Genomic DNA, 19,595 nt, shown 5'->3' with positions numbered 1-19,595 from the left:
TGTCTGTCCTGTGTGGAGATGTGTGTCTGTCCTGTGTGGAGATGTGTGTCTGTCCTGTGTGGAGATGTGTGTGTGTGTGTCCTGTGTGGAGATGTGTGTCTGTCCTGTGTGGAGATGTGTGTCTGTCCTGTGTGGAGATGTGTGTCTGTCCTGTGTGGAGATGTGTGTCTGTCCTGTGTGGAGATGTGTGTGTGTGTGTCCTGTGTGGAGATGAGTGTCTGTCCTGTGTGGAGATGTGTGTCTGTCCTGTGTGGAGATGTGTGTGTCTGTCCTGTGTGGAGATGTGTGTCTGTCCTGTGTGGAGATGTGTGTGTCTGTCCTGTGTGGAGATGTGTGTCTGTCCTGTGTGGAGATGTGTGTCTGTCCTGTGTGGAGATGTGTGTCTGTCCTGTGTGGTGATGTGTGTCTGTCCTGTGTGGAGATGTGTGTCTGTCCTGTGTGGAGATGTGTGTCTGTCCTGTGTGGAGATGTGTGTCTGTCCTATGTAGACGTGTGTCTGTCCTGTGTGGTGATGTGTGTCTGTCCTGTGTGGAGATGTGTGTCTGTCCTGTGTGGAGATGTGTGTGTGTCCTGTGTGGAGATGTGTGTGTGTCCTGTGTAGACATGTGTCTGTTCTGTGTAGGCGTGTGTCTGAGTGGCTGTGGCTGTGCTGTGTTTGTGTGTAAGAGTGGTGTGCAGCTCCACTGGCCCAGACAGGGCAGCCCAGTGAGAGGAGGCCAGGGAGTGCTCCCCCATGGTCTTTGTGGCGTCCTGACATTTCACAGACCACATCTGTCCCCTGGGAGACGGAGGGCTGGCATTCCTTGCCTGTTTTTTGGCTGGGGGAAGGGAGTGGCTGGCATGCACGTGTGAAGGCTACGGGGGATTGTGAAGGAAAGCTTGTTGCAGTTTGTGTTTGGAGGGGTAGGCTCAGAACGTGCTCCATGTCAGTGCCAGTGAAATAGGCTGCAGTGGTCAGATGAAGTGGGTGACAGCCAGGGCTGGTGTAGGGGGGAGCGGCTGTGACGCAGTAATGCCCTTCACAGGACAAACCGGACAGTCTCACGGCCTGCCTGTCCCGATCTGTCACCCTTCCATCAGTCCCAGGCAGAACCCCCACCACTACACCCACCCAGTGGACCGGGGGGCGAACCAGCCGCTTCCACACAACACGCACATGGTTACCAAAATACCCCGTCACCCCGGCAACAGCAGCAACAGGCGAGGGAGGCAAGGTGAGCTTGAGCCTGGCAGGACTGAGAGCTGAGATGTCCAACACGACAGACACACAGACAGGAAGGAAGGAAAGACAGAAGAAGAGAAAGGGGTAATAGAGAATGGGTGGAAGGTAGAGGCTTCAGGTACAAGAAAAGAGAGGATTTAGCATTGGGAGAGATAAAGACAAGTAGACACAAAGAACAAGAAGAACAGACAAAGCGACAATAAAGCCAAATGTTCTTCAACCATGTCCTCGCTGGCAGTCAATGCAGCTGATTAAGGTTGATTCAAGGTGAAACTGTTTTGTGACACGGAAGATGTTGCAGGTTAGGGTTAGTGGCACACACACACAGGTCAGACACATGCCTTCTGGGCTCCCACTGTAATGTCAGTGAGGGAGATCAGAGAGCAACAGCTTGTTGTCGTGCTGAGTCCTCCGGCTAATTATAACCACATGTAGGGCCGGCTAATGAAACAAGATTACCCACACCCTTTGACCTTTACTATGAGAACATCCCTCATGCACACAGAAGTCTCTAGAACATTTAACTCAGAATGGGAAACTCTTAAACCATAAAGTTGCATTTGTCCTTTAGATTAGATGGAAATAGGTTCTGAGCGAATCCACGAGAAAGTCAACCTGAGCATAAAAAAATTATAACAATAAAAATTAATATTTTCAAATACAACCTTATATTATTTCTTAATATAATTAGATAAGATTTGATTAGATTCAACTTAATTGTCATTGAACAGTACAAGTACAGTACAACGAAAAGCAGTTAGCATGTAACTAGAAGTGCAAATAGAGGAGGGCAGAAAATGTACTAAGTATTAAGTATATGTATATTACCAGTGGAAGTGTAGATGAACAATACTAAATGTGCAATAAGGCAAATTGAGGATGGCAGAAATGTTACATTAATACCATTATTCATATATAAACAAATCCCTAAACAGAACCATATTTTCATGCCAGTCAATGCTCACATCCATCTGTGTTAACATGCTCTTGTAAAATATAAGATTAAATTATTTTCATGGTATTACTGGCTGGGAATACGAGAATAATTTTTATGAACAGTCTGTGAATAGTCTTCAAATGAAAGCCCCACAAAAGGTACTGACTTAATCCATTGTCAAATCCATAACTGAGGCTGTAACATCTGTAGCTGAGGCTGTAACATCCATCACGGAGGCTGTAACATCCATTACTAAGGCTGTAACATCCATCACAGAGGCTGTAACATCCGTAACTGAGGCTGTAACATCCATGACTGTGAATTATCCTCTTTAAAGTTATAATGACGGACAGCCCAGGATTCGCTGCTATAACAGCCATCTATCAGTGTTGCGGCCTGTAGATATTTTGGTCCTGGGAAGAAACCAAATGAGAAGGGACTTGCAAGCCTTGTTAAGATGAAAGAGTCCAAGATTGGGGTGAAATGTGATCTCCTGGCCTTAAGCATCGTTGATGTGGGCCCTGGGAGGGGGTGGGGTGGCGGTAAGATGTGAAGCAGGGTTGTGGTGCAGCCCGTACAGGGTGGGCAGTGGTCCATTATGTTCTAGCATATGTCTCAAATTTGGTGAATTGGACCCTGGTTAAAAATGCCCAATACAGTTGTGTGAGATGTAACTACAACCCATGGACAGTCACTTCTTTTACATATTTGGCCATATGGATGTGTGATCTAATTCAACATGAATGACAGATAAAGGTAATGTAATTTAATGAATGACACTGAAATTCTATTTTGCAATCATTTATTCCACATAAATCAGCAGATATGTAATAGTATTATATTACAGAAAAAGCATTTTAGATCATTATTCTGTTTCAAGATCCATGTTTGATTTAGCTTCAGCTTTAGATTTTTGACAGATGGCCTCACATTCTTCTTAAGAATGATCTGTTACAATATGGAATTTGTGGTTTATTCAGTGATGCCAATTTGACCAATCCCTGGGGTAGCAAAGCTACAAACCAGAGTGCCACTAGTTACATGCTTTACAGTTAGGATGAGGTTCTCCTGTTCAAAGGCAGTGTTTCATTTTCGCCAAACGTGGGCGCCTGGCATTGCAATCCATCTTTGACTCATCTTTCCAGAGCACATTCTTACAGTAGTTTCAGTTTTTACCCAGGTGTTATCTGAAAAACATCAGTCATATCTTGATATTCTTTTTTCTCCTGACTTCCCAGGTAGGCATGAGAAGTCTCTGACGGTTGACTCATGCACTTCGACATTGATTTGGGCAAGGGAGGCCTGTGAATCCCTTGATGTTGCCCCGGGGTTCTTAGAGATGTCTGTGAGCATCTTTCAGTCAGCTCTTGGATTGAATTGGGATTAGGATGACCTGTCCAATGTAGATTGTCAGTGGTCTGGAATTTTTCTCCATTTGTAAATGATCCATCTGTCAGTGGGATAACATACTTCAGTTTGCAATTCTGGAAATGGCCTTATGCGCCTCATGGACTCATGGGCATCCATATTCTTTGTTCTGAGGGGTCTTTCGATCTTGGCATCTTGGCAGGTTTCTAATCTTCATGGAAGGTGGGACTCTCCAGTGTTTCTCGCTAGTCATTTTGTAATCATTTGCACCTGTTTTGCTGCACCTGATTTTCATTGAAGCCATTTTATTTCATGGTTAAGTAGGGGTGTATTTCTGTAATTGCATAAATGGTTTCAAAGTGACATTTTGTTTGTGTGATTTGTGACATTATGTTATGTTTGTCAATGAATGTGGTTGTTATTTTCCTTTAATATCCATGTCACCAAATATATGAAAAAATTACTGGAATTTGACTTTCCAGGTGTGTGCCTACTTTTTTATATGACTGTTGATGGAAAACCCAATTCCTCTGTGAAGTTGTTCAAGCAGTATTTTTTCCTCTGTATCTCTTCCGCACAGACATCTTTTCAGGGAGAATAAAGAATTGCTTCGCTTCTCTCCAGCTGTACCAACAGCTCTCTATACATAGCCTCTTGGAGGTGGTTCATGTTTTACTACGCCTCAATGATTCCTGGCACCGTTTCTATCGACAACTATACAAATGCCAATCATTTATTCAAAAGGGGCAAAAATAGACACAACTACAGCATTTATCATTTCTGGCTCTCATGACACTGTCTCAGCAGTGGGGCTCCGTGGTAAAACAAAGGCCTGTTTTTGCTGCTGGCTGACTGGAGGCTGTTTTTTATGGCCTGCTGTGCTCACCCTTTGATCTGGGTGGTCGTGGTACTGCTGGTCTACACTCCCATCTGTTACAGAGACTTCTCAACAAGCTGTTCTTAGGATTAATAATGGACTGTGTATTATATTATTTGCAACCGGGAGTAATACCTTTTGACTTCAAAAGGTTCCAAATCAATAATTTATCGATTACGTTTTCACTTTCCGTGTTATCCAATCTTTGTCTTGGAATAAGACCAAAAAGTGTGTATGCGTTCCGTTCTTGTGGGGAAGAGCCTGGAGATGAAGGTCATCAAACAAGGGCAATAGCCGGAGATTGATGATTGTGTCATTTTTTGCCGGCCTTGTGTCAAGCGATGTACATTTATCGCGATGCGGTGTCGGGCATCATCTGCTACTGCCTGCCAGCTGTAAGATGGATGTCTGTGAGGTGTTTCCATGAGGCTGGGGCTTCTAACATGCTCTGAAGGGAACGTATCAGGTCTGGACTTGATGAATTCAATGGGGATGGTGCTGGATTAGGTCGGAGGGGTGTGTGTCAACTCTCCTGGATACCTCTGTGATAACTCTCGTTTCCTGCAAAAACAAAGTCTCACAGTTGAGATTTGTAGTGCCAGTTCCAATCATATTCTAGAGCTCCTTTCTCTCTCTTGTTATGGTTTCTGTGTTTATCTCCCTCTCGTTATCTCTGTCAATGTTATACTGTACTCTCATATAATATCATCCGTAGGGTTCTAAAGCTACCCAGGAGTTACTGACGGAGACAGGACTAGTATGTCCAGTGAGCAACGTGTGACTTTTACTTACTCAGACGTGTCTTTAAGGCAGATCGGCCCTGAAGGCAGATAGTGGAGCATCCATTTCAAACAGGCTGAATTCTCTGAGAGGACATTTGACCATGGTTGGTGCTTGCCTCTACTCTAAACCTACCTGTCAACCTAACCGTAAAATGTGCTGAACGTTACACTGAACCATTTTAAATGTAAACTTACATTGAGTTACCTCAGAGGTGGGAGGTAAGCGCCACTCTCTCCACTGAGTGAACCCATCGCATTAATTTCTTCATGGCAGATCTCCAATACTTGTTTGAGTAAGTAAAACTCACACATTGTGTTCTGAACATACTGCAGGCATGCTCTGCCAGTACCAGTTGGGTCACCCTGAGGGGGACCGGCATAAGCATAGGCATTAATTCACCCTCCGGATAAACACCTAGCCCACATCTCATTTGCTGCTTTAAAGTCGTTTGAATCTCTGTCTTGAATGGCTTTAGGAGTGTTTGAAGAATTAACCTATCGCAACATCAGCCAAACCGAAACACTGTCCATTGCTACATGTCCCCATCATTATGCTGAGTGCTCCTCTTCTTAAAGAAAACCGACCTCATACCACATACATTATATTACCATTTGCCTTGAGGGGAGACTGGAACGACGCTTGCCTTCACCAGGCAGTTAAGCAATGCAAACCGTACAATCAAACAGGGAAATATTGCGTTTTAAGCATGCAAATGATTGTCATTACAAATGTCAGTGTTTTGTGTGTGTTGGCACAACACAAGTGTTGGCTTTCTTATGTGCCGACAGGTTTCAGAGCAGCCGCCACAGTATGGCGGGATCCATGGTACAGTGCCAGTGTTAATGAGGTAACATTGGATTGGGGTTAGGAAGGTGGCAGCGGCTGTGTGAAAACTGAGATGCCCACAATGCCGTCCATAACTGGGCTTCTGGTGACAGGTTGCAAATGCCTGTTGTCAGAGCCCGCCTGGTTTAACACAGCTTAAAGGGAGGCACTGTAGATCAGAACCATCAGCCAGCAGCAAATGGGATGTCTGTGTTTAGACTCCGGGTCAACAGTGTACACAACCATCCAGTCAGGTTGTGATGAAAGGACTGCTCTGCTCTGTCTCCAAACATTTTATTCTCCCGGCTCATGTAATCAAAGTTATATATCTGTCTCATCAATCTGTTTTATGTAATGTGTTTGGAACGAGAAAAGACAAGGTGTAGCTAACCTACTCTCTTTCTCTCTCTTCATGTCCCTTCCCACAGGATGGCTCCAAGCAACGACAAGTGAGGCAGAAAAAAACGGTCTCTTTCAGCTCCATGCCCAATGACCGTAAAATCAACAGCACGGCGGCCTGCATGGCGTACATGATGGAGGGCTGTGAGATGAAGAAGGTCCGCTCCAACTCACGCATGTACAATCGCTACTTCCTGCTTGACCCCGACATGCACTGGCTCCGCTGGGAGCCCTCCAAAAAGGACTCGGAGAAGGCCAAGTTGGAGATCAAGAGCATCAAGGAGGTCCGCCTCGGAAAGAAGACCCCCGTACTGCGCAGCAATGGCCTGTCCGACCAGTTCCCGGATGAGTGTGCCTTCTCCATCATCTACGGGGACAATTATGAGTCTCTGGACCTGGTGGCCAGTACTGCTGATGTGGTCAGCACCTGGGTGATGGGCCTCCGCTACCTGGTCTCCTATGGGAGGCACACAGTGGTGGCTGAGCCCAGCCAGCCCAGTCTTAGAACCTCCTGGATCGGGTCAGTGTTTGAGCTGGCTGACATGGAGAGGAATGGCCACATCGACCTATTCAGGGCCACTCAGATCATCAAGGGGCTCAACCCGGGCATGAAGGAGTCCCGGATAGAGCTGAAGTTTAAGGAGCTCCAGAAGGCCAAAGACCAGTACGGGGAGGACATTGACACTGAGACATTTGTGGAGGCCTACTGCGAGTTGTGCACGCGACCAGAGATTTTCTTTTTGCTGGTGCAGTTCTCTAGCAACAAAGAGTACCTGGTCAGCAAGGACCTGATGCTGTTTTTGGAAGTGGAGCAGGGCATGGAGGGTGTGACAGAGGACATGTGCCGGGATATCGTCCAGAAGTACGAGCCGTCTGCTGAGGGACGGGAGAAGGCGAGTCTCTCCATCGACGGCTTCACGCACTACCTCCTCTCTTCCGAGTGTCACGTCTTCGATCCCCAGCACAAGCGGGTGTGCCAGGACATGAGCCAGCCGCTGTCACACTACTTCATTAACTCCTCGCACAACGCGTCCCTCTTGGAGGACCATTTCTGGGGCTCCTCCGACATCAGCAGCTACATCAGGGCCCTGAAGATGGGCTGCCGCAGCCTGGAGGTCATTGTGTGGGATGGGCCTGACAATGAACCTGTGGTCTATGTGGGCAGCTCTGTTGCTTCTCAGCTTGCCCTCTGCAAGGTCTTGGACATTATAAATCAGTATGCATTTGAGAGCTCAGAGTATCCCCTGATCCTCTGCCTGGTGACGCACTGCTGTGTCCTTCAGCAGAGGGTCATGGCCCAGCACATGAAGAAGATCCTGGGGGACAAGCTTTATGTGGATGCCCCCAACCCAGAGGACCATTACCTACCCTCTCCAGACAAACTTAAGGGTAAGATTCTGCTGAAGGGCAAGCAGCTGCCCCCCAACTACCCAGAGTCGGAGGGCGAGGTGACGGACGAGGAGGAGGGTCTGGAGATGTCTAGGAGGGTGGGGGTGGATGACAGGGACCATCTCAATGGTCTGGGAAGCAAACGGCTGAGGCTGTGTAAGGAACTCTCTGACCTGGTCTCCCTCTGTAAATCAGTGCAGTTCAGAGACTTTGACATCTCCAAGAGAGAACAGAAGTACTGGGAGATGTGCTCTTTTAATGAGGTGGACGCCAACAGGTTCGCTAACGAGTACCCAGAGGATTTTGTGTGCTACAACAAGAGGTTCCTCTCTAGAGTGTACCCCAGCCCAATGCGGATCGACGCCAGCAACATGAACCCCCAGGACTTCTGGAAGTGCGGTTGCCAGATTGTGGCCATGAACTACCAGACCCCGGGCTTGATGATGGACCTGAACCTGGGATGGTTCCGGCAGAACGGCAACTGTGGCTACGTGTTGCGGCCGGCCATCATGAGAGAGGAGGTGTCCTACTTCAGCGCCAACGCGCGGGACTCCCTGCCCGGGGTGTCCGCCCAGCTACTTCACATCAAGTTGATCAGTGGCCAGAACCTGCCGAAGCCCCGTGGCTCAGCTGCTAAGGGGGACGTGGTGGAGCCCTACATTTACGTGGAGATCCACGGCATCCCGGCCGATTGTGCCGAGCAGAGGACCAAGACGGTCTCTCAGAACGGGGACAACCCCATCTTCGACGAGAGCTTCGACTTCCAGATCAACCTGCCGGAGCTTGCCGCGCTGCGCTTCGTCGTGCTGGATGATGACTACATCGGGGACGAGTTCATCGGTCAGTACACCATCCCGTTCGAGTGTCTTCAGCCGGGCTACAGACATGTCCCCCTGCAGTCCCTGACGGGAGAGTTCCTACCCAACTGCACCCTGTTTGTGCATGTGGCCATCACCAACAGGAGGGGTGGGGGCAAGGCCCATAAGAGGGGCCTGTCGGTGAGGAAGGGCCGGAAGGCCCGGGAGTACACCTCCACCAAGACCACTGGCATCAAGGTGGTGGACGAGCTCTTCAGAGCCTCAACGCAGCCTTTAAGGGAAGCCACAGACCTCCGGGAGAATGTACAGGTAAAATCATTTGCATTCATCCGAAGCAGACATTCAATCTGAAATTCACTCACATTGAGCAGTGCAGAGATATTGAACAGTTGTGATTGCCTCCAAGTCTGCATTTCCTTAAGGGGATCCAATAAACCTGTTTAATAGTTCCGTGAGACGTAGAACGAGAACCCAATTAGAGGTGACGGAGCAATGGAAGAAACTGTGGCACAATTTGTAGCACCCCAGTGTACCCTTAACACCTCTCTTAATAGGAACAACATATTTCTGGTGCGATTCTCCACTCCTCCTCTGTGTGTTGCTCTGACAGACAGAGCAACACTCCTGTTTGTGCTGCGTTGACATGTTGTAAAAGGCAGGGCTGATAAAGTGATAATGGGGCTGAAGCTAAACAATTAAAAGGTTTATCAATTGTGTTAACGTTTAAATGGATGGCAGTCTGTTTGGCTCTGAGAGCAATCTTACGAATCCCCCAACAGAAAGGACGAGCCATTTATGTTTCTTTATAGTTTGCAATGAAATCCCCTAATCCCTTTACACCCAGATTGAATGCAAACAATGTTTATGGAGGATTGCAGTTTGACTATACTTTGGCCACATTGCTGTGATTGAAGGATATTATATGAAGCTTATGTTACTGTCTGTGTGATGAGGAAGTTAGGAACTTTACACACCCTGCAGTATAGCCTTTACACGCCCTACAGTATATTGTTTACACCCCCTACAGTACAGGCGTTACACACCCTACAGTATATACTTTTCACACCCTACTGTATATACTTTACAGATATGGAATATTAAACAGGTCAAATTTCTGTGCACTTGTGTCTAAAATTTCATGGTCATATTTTGAGGGACGTGATGGCAAGTGTGATGTTCAAATCTCTAATTACATCTTTCAAGCTTGTACATTTCGGTACGTGCTTGCAAGCTTCTGTTTGCAGGTTTGTATATTTGTGACTCCAGCAGGATTGTGACTCCGGCAGGATTCTATTTCATAGCACGCACAAGAACCACCCGCACGCTTGTATGCTACCTTTAATGCCTAGGTTCCCTGAACATTTCAATTGTTAAAGGTTATTTGATGAATAAATTATTGAATAGGATAGTTAGTTTAAAAAAGTGTTTAATCATTTCCTTTGCCCACTATAAGCCAACAAAATAAATTAAAAAAATAAGGAATTTTACTCTTCCATTTATCATTTACTCACCCTTTATATTTTTCAACACCTCACTTTTACTATTTTCTCAGGCCTAGAACAGCTGAATAATTTATTTCCTATTTTTCTCATGAGACAATTTCCATTTTCCTCAGTGGAAAATGGTAAATTTATCTTAGTCCATTAAAATGAAACTCACTAAAAGACAACGCAGGCGATTGGAGCGGATTTCTCTGCTATAGCCTACTGGTAGTTCAAGAGGACCATGACAGCCCCCGCAGAAACGGTTTATTAATGAAAATGCGTGCATGCCATTTGTTTTTAAAGCTGCACTAGGTAGGATTTTCAGTAAAAGAATAACAATTACAGCATTTTGCAATTACTCACTGGTCAGAAAGCGGTTCCGCAGCAATGCCCAATAGAGAATCAAGTTCTGAATAATAATATGAACAAGGAACCAGGCAAGCCTATTTCAGTCGGGCCTGCAATAGAAAGTGTTGATTGTGGCTGCCCTCTCGAGATTCGAACCACATGAAAGGCTGTGGCTTTAACCATTACGCCACAGTGCTGACACTTTGTGGGTTGTTAATATAGCATATTGACATTGTATAATATTGTCATGCATCAACATCACGTCAAGTTTGAATATTCCGTTAGACACCATTAACCATTGTGTTAAACTGAGTAACGTTTCTTTTTAAGTTTACCTCCACCACAAATAGTATCTATGACCTGCATGACTTTTGCCACTGGCTGTTTTATATGCTTATTAGCTAGTAATATGTAGCTAGACGCCATTACGGATTGTGTTGAACTTTGTAACGTTTATTATTAATTTTAACACCACCAGAAACAGCATCTACTAACTGTATGGCTTTTGGCACTGTTTGTCTATTTTGAACAAATCTTAATATCCACCAGAACTGTTTTATTTTAGGCTTCCTATTACGTAGCTATATAAGGTTATAGCCAGCAACATTTTGGTCTGTCCTGAACCTCAGGCATTAGGTGTTGTAAGTGTTACAGGGAGTCGAATGCAGGACTTGTTGTTTCTTAGCCTCCGTCTCTAACCACTACGCTATTTAACACAGGGTAGTCAGTCAGAGACGGACGGACTCAGTCAGTCAGTCAGTCAGTCAGTCAGTCAGTCAGTCAGTAAGAGACAGTCGCACTTCTAGGCCAGCTCCACTTACGCGGTCCGGCAAAAATAGAATCACTTGTTCCAAAAAAAAGTAAACAAGGGAGGAATTGCCAGTTTGTCATCTTGGTCTCTAGCTGCCATTATACTGTAGTTTCTTACAGAAAGCAATGTTTGCTCCCTATGGCGTACTTATGCTATGTATATCTTCCAGGTAAAATGTGCTTTCTTAAAATAAGACAAGGAGGAAGGCCTGCCTTGAAGAAGGCTATTGGCTGGAAGGCCCACCTCCCCGAAAGAGATTGGCTGGAACGAGAGTTGGCTGGAAAGTAGTGGCATGCTCCAAGAATTACGAATTGACATTCCACTTGCACTGAGCTGTCTGTGTTGCTAAACAACGCTTAGAGGGCCTCATTAGCTTACACAACATATTTAGAGGGGACGAAATTTTACTGGAAAATCCTACCTAGTGCAGCTTTAAAATACAGCTAGCAAGTAGCTGGTATTTTGTTTTGCTTTACAGCAAAAGCTAGCACTACTTAATACATACATTAAAGGCAACTGTAGTTCTGAAAGTCTGAGCAGTCCTTGACCATGTTATATGTTTTCTTATATTGTCTCGATAGACCTTGTGGGTGACATTATAGATTTCTTCCTCTTCCTGTAATAGTAAAATTAGCTGTGTGTTTGACATGTTGGTGTAGGGTTAGGACTATTCAGGATAGTAGTACCTCCTACAAGCTTTCCTAATGGTTTTCAACTGTGCTCTGATTGGCTCTGATTTTAACACTCCTCTTTTTTCCCCCCATCTGTCATCCTGCTTCAAGGAGCGGGGAGGGGAGCATTTTTTCAATGGCTACCAATGGGGCACTTCCACTTTCAACAACAGCATGCCGCTTATGTGTGAACGGGGATAAGGATAACTATACTGAGTGGAAAAATCAGCGCATGCACTTCAGTCGGTGAAGGCTTTAGTTAGAAATCTGAACATAAAATATTCTTGCATTTTGAGTTGAATTTGTACGAATGTTTTGTTGCAGAATTACAACTTGTGTTCGAACTTCATTGTACAAGCTTGTCAAGTATCGCTTGCAAGCAAGAACTACATATGAACAAACTGGCAAACACTAAACATGCAAGTATGTACCTAAATGTACAAGCTTGCAAAATGTCATTATAGATTTGAATATCAGACTTGTGATCTCAGCCCTCAGTATACGACCACAATATTTTAGACAAAAGTACACAGAAATGTTCCATATACACACCCTACAGTATATACTTTACACACCCTACAGTATATATTTTACACACCCACATTATATACTTTACACACCCTACAGTATATACTTTACACACCCTACAGTATAAACTTTACACACCCTACAGTATATACTTTACACACCCTAAAAACTCCTTATCATTTTTCTATCTTTCGCTCTTCTGTCCCTATCTTCCTTCCTCCATTCTAGTCATTTATTCATTTTTGTGAGGAATAGTCTTATTTGAAATAATCTCAACTGGAAGTAATTTGGGCCACAAATGTGTGGAATGTAAATCTGACATTTCCGTGTACCTCAAAAGGCTGCCGTTGCCCTAACTCCCCGGCTCAGTTTTTTCAGGAGCGGAAGTTTTCTTAATTAATATTTCTCCAATGTTAGTTTGTTATGAACAGTGGAAATGAAAATATGTTTTCTCAAGGCTTGAGATGATAGTCATACTTCACACAAAGGATAACTGCAGTGCACACCCACAGCTTGGTCTCCGGGGGGATTTCTAGCAGTGCTTATTATGATGATTCCTTGTCATGCAGTAGATTGGCAGCAATTTGAAAAAGATCCCTTCAAGCTCTTAAGAATGTCCTCTTATACTGGTAAACAAGAGACGTGACAAAAATATGAATGATAGATGTTGTGTTTGTCAGCGAACGCAGGAGACGGGGTTACGTATAGCTACCTACTTTCCCAGCTCTCGGATACTTTGTTTTGAAATCACTGCCCCAAATATGAACTTGATTCACTCCCGAATTCCAGGTAAGGTAATCCTTTCAGAGGCTTTTAGCCCTGTCTACAATCCAGGCTTGACATTGTTAGCCTCAAAGCCGTCTTCATCATTAACATTACGGTAGAGCTGTAGGTTGGTAGGTGCATAGGGCTGTACTGCTGCTAGCCAGCCTCAGTCTGGGCCTAATTAAATGGCAGACAATGTGATTAGTGATCCCCCTGGCATATTCTTTTTGTGGAAATGAATGCCAGTGATCTTGAATGGGCATCTTTTTCCCCAGGTTTGCTAACAGAGTAGATGTTGTGTTCCAGGATGGAAATAGTAATACTGTAATTTGGGGTTTTGCCGTTAAATTATAGCGTGTATACAGATGTGATAAGCCTACGGTCATTTACAGGAAAATCAGAGGATGTAGTATATGCCGGTAAAGACTTGGCTTTGAAAAAAAACATTATTCACTCACTAATAAATAAAAAAAAGCCTAAAAAGTGTTGACACAGCTCCAGCCAGTCGTCCTAATTGAAAGCTGTGCTGTGAGTCAGAAGTTGTGATTACATAATGTTGAAAATAATCTTTATAGAGAATATAGAGAAGCCAGTGACAATGACAGTCCAAGCTAAGAAATGCATGGAAATTATATAAGCAAGACTGTCTGGTTTTTATTGACAGGAGAGTGAGACATTTTTATGTGTGTGTGCGTTAAGCAGCTATGAATCATTTACAGTGTTTAAATAAGAATTACTGGGAGGTGACGGGTATATAAGTTGAACTGCTTTCTCTTTCTGTGTGTGTGTGTGTGTGTGTGTGTGTGTGTGTGTGCTTGTGTGTTTGTCAGCATTCTCCTAATAGCAACTCCCAGAATCACGACTCATAAATCCTTACCTCTGCTTTGAATAAAATATAAATCTCCCTCAGGAGGACCAGGATAAAATTCCTTAATGTGAGATGGATGGCGTCACAATTCACTGTTTTCTCCATACACTCCTCAGTTCAACCCTGCCTGTTGCATACTATAGAGGGGTATTTAGGATTTCGCTAGTTTCCAATCTAAATAAATGATCTTGACTGTTGATGGTGTCTCCATTCCCTGGAGAGAGGTCAGGGACATTATTATGATTAAGATGATTTCATTTAAGAGGGTGGGTGTTTCGGTGCCGGGTCTAGGAGGACAGGGAGTTCACGGGGCCCAGAAAACCTTAGAGCCAAATAATTCCAGAGCTGGCAGCTGGCAACATAGACAGGACAGAATAAAGACAGCAATAGACTTCCAGTCCTCTCCACAAATGCATGTTTTGTGGGTATACAGTAATTAGAAAGAATTGCATAAATAAACCACACCTATACCTGAGGACATTCTCAGGTTTCCATAACAGGACATGCAACTACAGTTGTGCTCAAAAGTTTGCATACCCTTGGAGAATTGATCATTTATGTAACATTTGTAAAGAAAACATGAGTGAGCAGGCAAAACACATCTTTTATTTCTTATTGGATTCACATTCAACTGGCATAATCGTAAAACAAAACATGTCAATAAAGATAAAAATTAACTGACCCCTGTTCAGAAGTCTGCATACCCTTAGTTCTTAATACTGTGTATAGCCCCCTTTAGCATCAATGACAGCGTGCAGTCTTTTGTAATCGTTGTCTTTGAGGCCCCGAATTCTTGCAGGTGGTATAACTGCCCATTCGTCTTGGCAAAAGAGTGGCTTGATGATATTAAGGTAAGGAGACTGTGATGGCCACTCCAGAACCTTCACCTCTTTCTGCTGTAACCACTGGAGGGTCATCTTGGCCTTGTGCTTAGGGTCATTGTCATGCTGGAAAGTCCAAGAGCGTCCCATGCGCAGCTTTCGTGCAGAAGAATGCAAATTGTCTGCCAGTATTTTCTGCTAACGTGCTGCATTCATCTTGCCATACATTTTCACCAGATTCACTGTGCCTTTAGAGCTCACACACCCCCAAAACATCAGTGAGCCACTACCATGCTTCACAGTGGGGATGGTATTCTATTCACTATAGGCCTTGTTGACCCCTCTCCAAACATAGCGCTTATGGTTGTGACCATAAAGCTCTACTTTGGTCTCGTCACTCCAAATTACAGTATACCAGAAGTTGTAAGGCGTGCCAAGGTGTTGTTGGGCATATTGTAACCAGGTCTTTTGAAAGTTATTTTCTGCTCCCCATGGCTCAGTGTCTAGCCTGCTCAGTGCACCCACTTGAGCGCTAACAAACTCACTGACTATTTATACACAGACACTAATTGCAATTTAAAAAGCCACAGGTGTGGGAAATTCACCTTTAATTGCCATTTTCACCTGTGTGTCACCTTGTGTGTCTGTAACACAGACAAACTTTCAAGGGTATGTAAATTTTTGATCAGGGCCATTTGGGTGATTTCTGTTATCAATATGATTTAAAAAAGAGCCAAACAACTATGTGATAATAAATGGCTTCATATGATCACTATCCTTAAATAGAAGACAGTTTTTTGCATGATCAGTCATATTTTCTAAATCAATGTCAAAATGTCTCAATTTCTGCCAGGGTATGCAAACTTATGAGCACAGCTGTATGCCTGTATGTCTCACAGACATCCCATAATATGTATGGAATGTTATTATGAAATGCATTCTATTACACATCAGAGAGTATTAACAGAGTGGTTAATCATGTCAAAGAAAGAACTCAATTTCCAGGTAATCTACTCTGAACAATGACAGAGTGCACTGTGTTTCTTACAGAGGATGACATTGTGTTTGACAGGAAATCGATTAAGCTTTGTAGAGGTATATCTCACCCTGCTGAATAAGAACAGCTTAGAGACCAATATGCTGGTGACAAGTTTTGACAGTGACCAGCCTGTGTTTTGGACTCTGATGCTGGTGTGTTGAAGGACGGCTTCTATATTCATGTTACCATTTCAGTCATTTGAAAAGATCCAGAGAGGCATACAGGAGCCCTGCTCAGGGACACAAGATCCAGGGTTTGAATCGGTGACCCAATGCAGTAAGTACTAGGTTACTGATTGTCTTATGGTTTTGATGGATAAGCTGTTAAACCATGTACCAGAGTCCTTAATTAAGACCATAAATTGCAAGTTGTTACTTTGAAGGCGTAGTTTTTCCCTCATTAGTTCCCTCATTGTTTAATACTTCCTGGAATCCAGACAAAGTAGGTTTATCCAACAGCAAATACTTTTATTCAACTGCAATCTGCATTTGGAAGGACTTTAGAAAGTTAGATAGATTAACAAATTAGAATACCTAAACATTCTAAACTCGATCAAATGGGTGTATTAAACATAATATTAATTAATAAATTAATGTCCATGCAAAACTACAGACAGATAATGAAACAAGTGATAATGAAATAGAGCTTGCTGGGAAAATGTATTGGGATTGGAATAGATTTGACAGCTAGAACTGTTGGTCAGACCACTTAGATAGGCTACACATTGGTGCCAAACAGACACAAATGGATCTAAACAGTTTATTGACTATTTCCAGCCCACTAACAATCACTAAAATCAAAGCTAAACAGCAGAAAACCTCCACATTTCATCCAAGGAAAATACAACCCATTTTCAGTACAGTTGTCCTGACCCCTGTAAAGAAGTGTTCGACATTCCTGAGCTCACCATAATGGACCAGCAAGGACCAGCTTGGTGACCAGCATACCAGAACGAGCTAGTTACCAGCATGCCCATATTGACCACATAGTCAGCCATTTTATCCAGGTACAGTAGATCATGCTGTCCACACCAATGTTGAAACATGCCAGGACAGCATGTCCCAATCCATCTTTAAAAATACACTTTTGTCTATTGTTAACTAACACTTAGGGCTTGTTTACATACATTTTCCAACACATAAAGAAGAAGACTCGAGACTCGAGATTATTTTGTTGTGGCAATTTAAAGATATCGCTCAAGATGCTGCCTTTCGAGGTAGAGTGATAAGTTTTAAACATGTAGATTCTAACATTATGGAAGAGATTATGCAAACTGTGGAAGATGGAAAATGTTCGCAATTTATCAAGTAAAAACTCCTTCAGTCATTAGCATAACAGTTAATTATTTCAGGTTTAATTGTATATACGGAAACAGAGTTGTGTCATGACAGTTGTTCTGATTATGGCATTTCAGGTTCAAGCTAATATTCTCTTCCAACCGTACAGATGACGGAATTGGCACTTGCAAAAATGTACATACAAAGAATTGTTGTTGCCATGATGTAGCCTAGAGAATGCAAGGTTGCATAAAGACATTGATCCAGGAGACATAGGTAATCATAGAATGTCGGTTGCCCAGACAACTTGGTGAAAGCTCACACACAACAGCAGGGGCATGTTACTCTTGGTGGTTTTGCTAACTCAGCCCTCCCCATAAGGAATAGAGTTCTGTTCACTTCTATAATACAAGGAGCAGGAGCCCCGCTGGTGCTATTAAGACATTACCCCCTAAAGGGGGACTTCTTCTAGTGATTTCTGCTAGGCCCAAGGCCTAGTGTACCACACATAGATGGAGACTAGGAGCATTACTCAGCCGACATTCCATTCATTACTGCCCCTGAACACAGATAGAGACATCATGAGTTGCTGACAGGGAAAGACAAGTTGTTGAGTATACGTAATGTTTCAAGCATACAGAATACAAAGGCCTTCTAACAGAAAATTGAAAATATAAGGATATAATAATAAATATATTTTCCACAAAACTGTGATCAGTCTACCTAGCATATTTACAGAAATTGAGAAATGTTGGCATTGATTTATAAAATATGACTGATCATGCAAAATAAAACTGTCTTTTATTTTAGTGATCATATGAAGCCATTTATTATCACACTGTTATTTGGCTCCACTTTAAATCATAATGATAACAGAAATCACCCAAATGGCCCTGATCAAAAGTTTACAAAGGAATTTTATAAATATGTTATATCCGGGGATCTCTTGATACCAAGCCAAGGTCAGGTAGATCAAGAAAGATTTCAACCAAAACTGCCAGAAGAATTGTTCTGGATACAAAGAAAAACCCACAGGTAACCTCAGGAGAAATACAGGCTGTTCTGGAAAGAGACAGTGTGGTTGTTTCAAGGAGCACAATAGGACGATACTTGAACAAAAATTAGCTGCATGGTCGAGTTTCCAGAAAGAAGCCTTTACTGCGCCAACGCCACAAAAAAGCCTGGTTATAATATGCTCGACAACACCTTGACACGCCTCACGGCACACTGTAATTTGGAGTGATGAAACCAAAATAGAGCTTCATGGTCACAACCATAAGCACTATGTTTAAAGAGGGGTCAACAAGGCCTATAGTGAACAGAATACCGTCACCACTGTGAAGCATGGTGGTGGCTCACTGATGTTTTGGTGTGTGAGCTCTAAAGGCACGGTGAATGTTGTCAAAATGTATGGCAAGATGAATACAGCATGTTATCAGAATATACTGGCATAGAATTTGCATTCTTCTGCACGAAAACTGCGCATGGGACGCTCTTGGACTTTCCAGCACGACAATGACCCTAAGCACAAGGCCAAGTTGACCCTCCAGTGGCCATCACAGTCTCCTGACCTTAATATCATCGAGACACTCTGGGGAGATCTCAAATGTGCGGTTCATGCAAGACCACCAAATACTTTGCATGAACTGGAGGCATTTGCCAATATGAATGGGGCACCTGCAAGAATTTGACTATAAGACTATTACAACTAAAGGTACGCAGACTTTTGAACAGGGGTCAGTTCATTTTTATCTTTGTTGCCATTTTTTATTTTATGATTTTGCCACTCTGTTATGACCTAGAGTTGAATGTGAATCCCATAAGAAATAAAACGTGTTTTATCTGCTCACTCATGTTTTCTTTACAAATGGTTTTAAATACTGCTCCGGAAAAAATTAAGAGACCACTGCACCTTTTTCTTTCCTTTCCAAACATTTTGAAAAGGAAAGTTTTGAGTGAGGAACAGAAGCATTCAATTTGCAGGGGTCTCTTAATTTGAACCCTTCTGTTCCTCACTCGAAACCTTCCTTTTCTACTTTTTTTGGGAAGGAAAGAAAAAGGTGCAGTGGTCTCTTAATTTTTTCCGGAGTTGTATATTACCAATTCTCCAAGGGTATGCAAACTTTTGAGCACAAGGCTTTCTTTTGCAAAAACAGCAACCCAGTGAATTACATTTTAGAGCAAGCTAGAAATTCAACCATTCAAAAATCTATGAGAATAACAAACTAATGGAAAAAACACAAGTCGTTATCAAAAGGAAATTACTTTTGATCGCAAACTTCAATGTTACTAAATTCTAAAAAGGGATACAAAATTAGCACTACACCATGTCAAAATCGCATATTTCAAACAAAGAAATATTAAC

The 19,595-nt window shown here is 43.3% G+C and overlaps 1 protein-coding gene across 3 annotated transcripts in view; it reads left to right on the top strand.

The window, feature by feature from the left end:
- si:ch211-210g13.5 (inactive phospholipase C-like protein 2) overlaps positions 1–19,595 on the top strand; it is a 94,701-nt gene that overhangs the window by 43,731 nt on the left and 31,375 nt on the right. For all 3 annotated transcript variants that reach the window (XM_020051140.3, XM_020051141.3, XM_020051142.3), the window contains exon 2: positions 6,441–8,927. In XM_020051140.3, coding sequence (XP_019906699.3) covers positions 6,441–8,927 — 2,487 coding nt within the window. The remainder of the gene's footprint in view (positions 1–6,440; positions 8,928–19,595) is intronic.

This window comes from Esox lucius, chromosome 11 (genome assembly GCF_011004845.1).
Source record: "Esox lucius isolate fEsoLuc1 chromosome 11, fEsoLuc1.pri, whole genome shotgun sequence".
In the NCBI taxonomy this organism is placed as follows: domain Eukaryota; kingdom Metazoa; phylum Chordata; class Actinopteri; order Esociformes; family Esocidae; genus Esox; species Esox lucius.
Note: the sequence above shows the minus strand (reverse complement) of the source record. Positions and strands in the feature narration are given on the sequence as shown.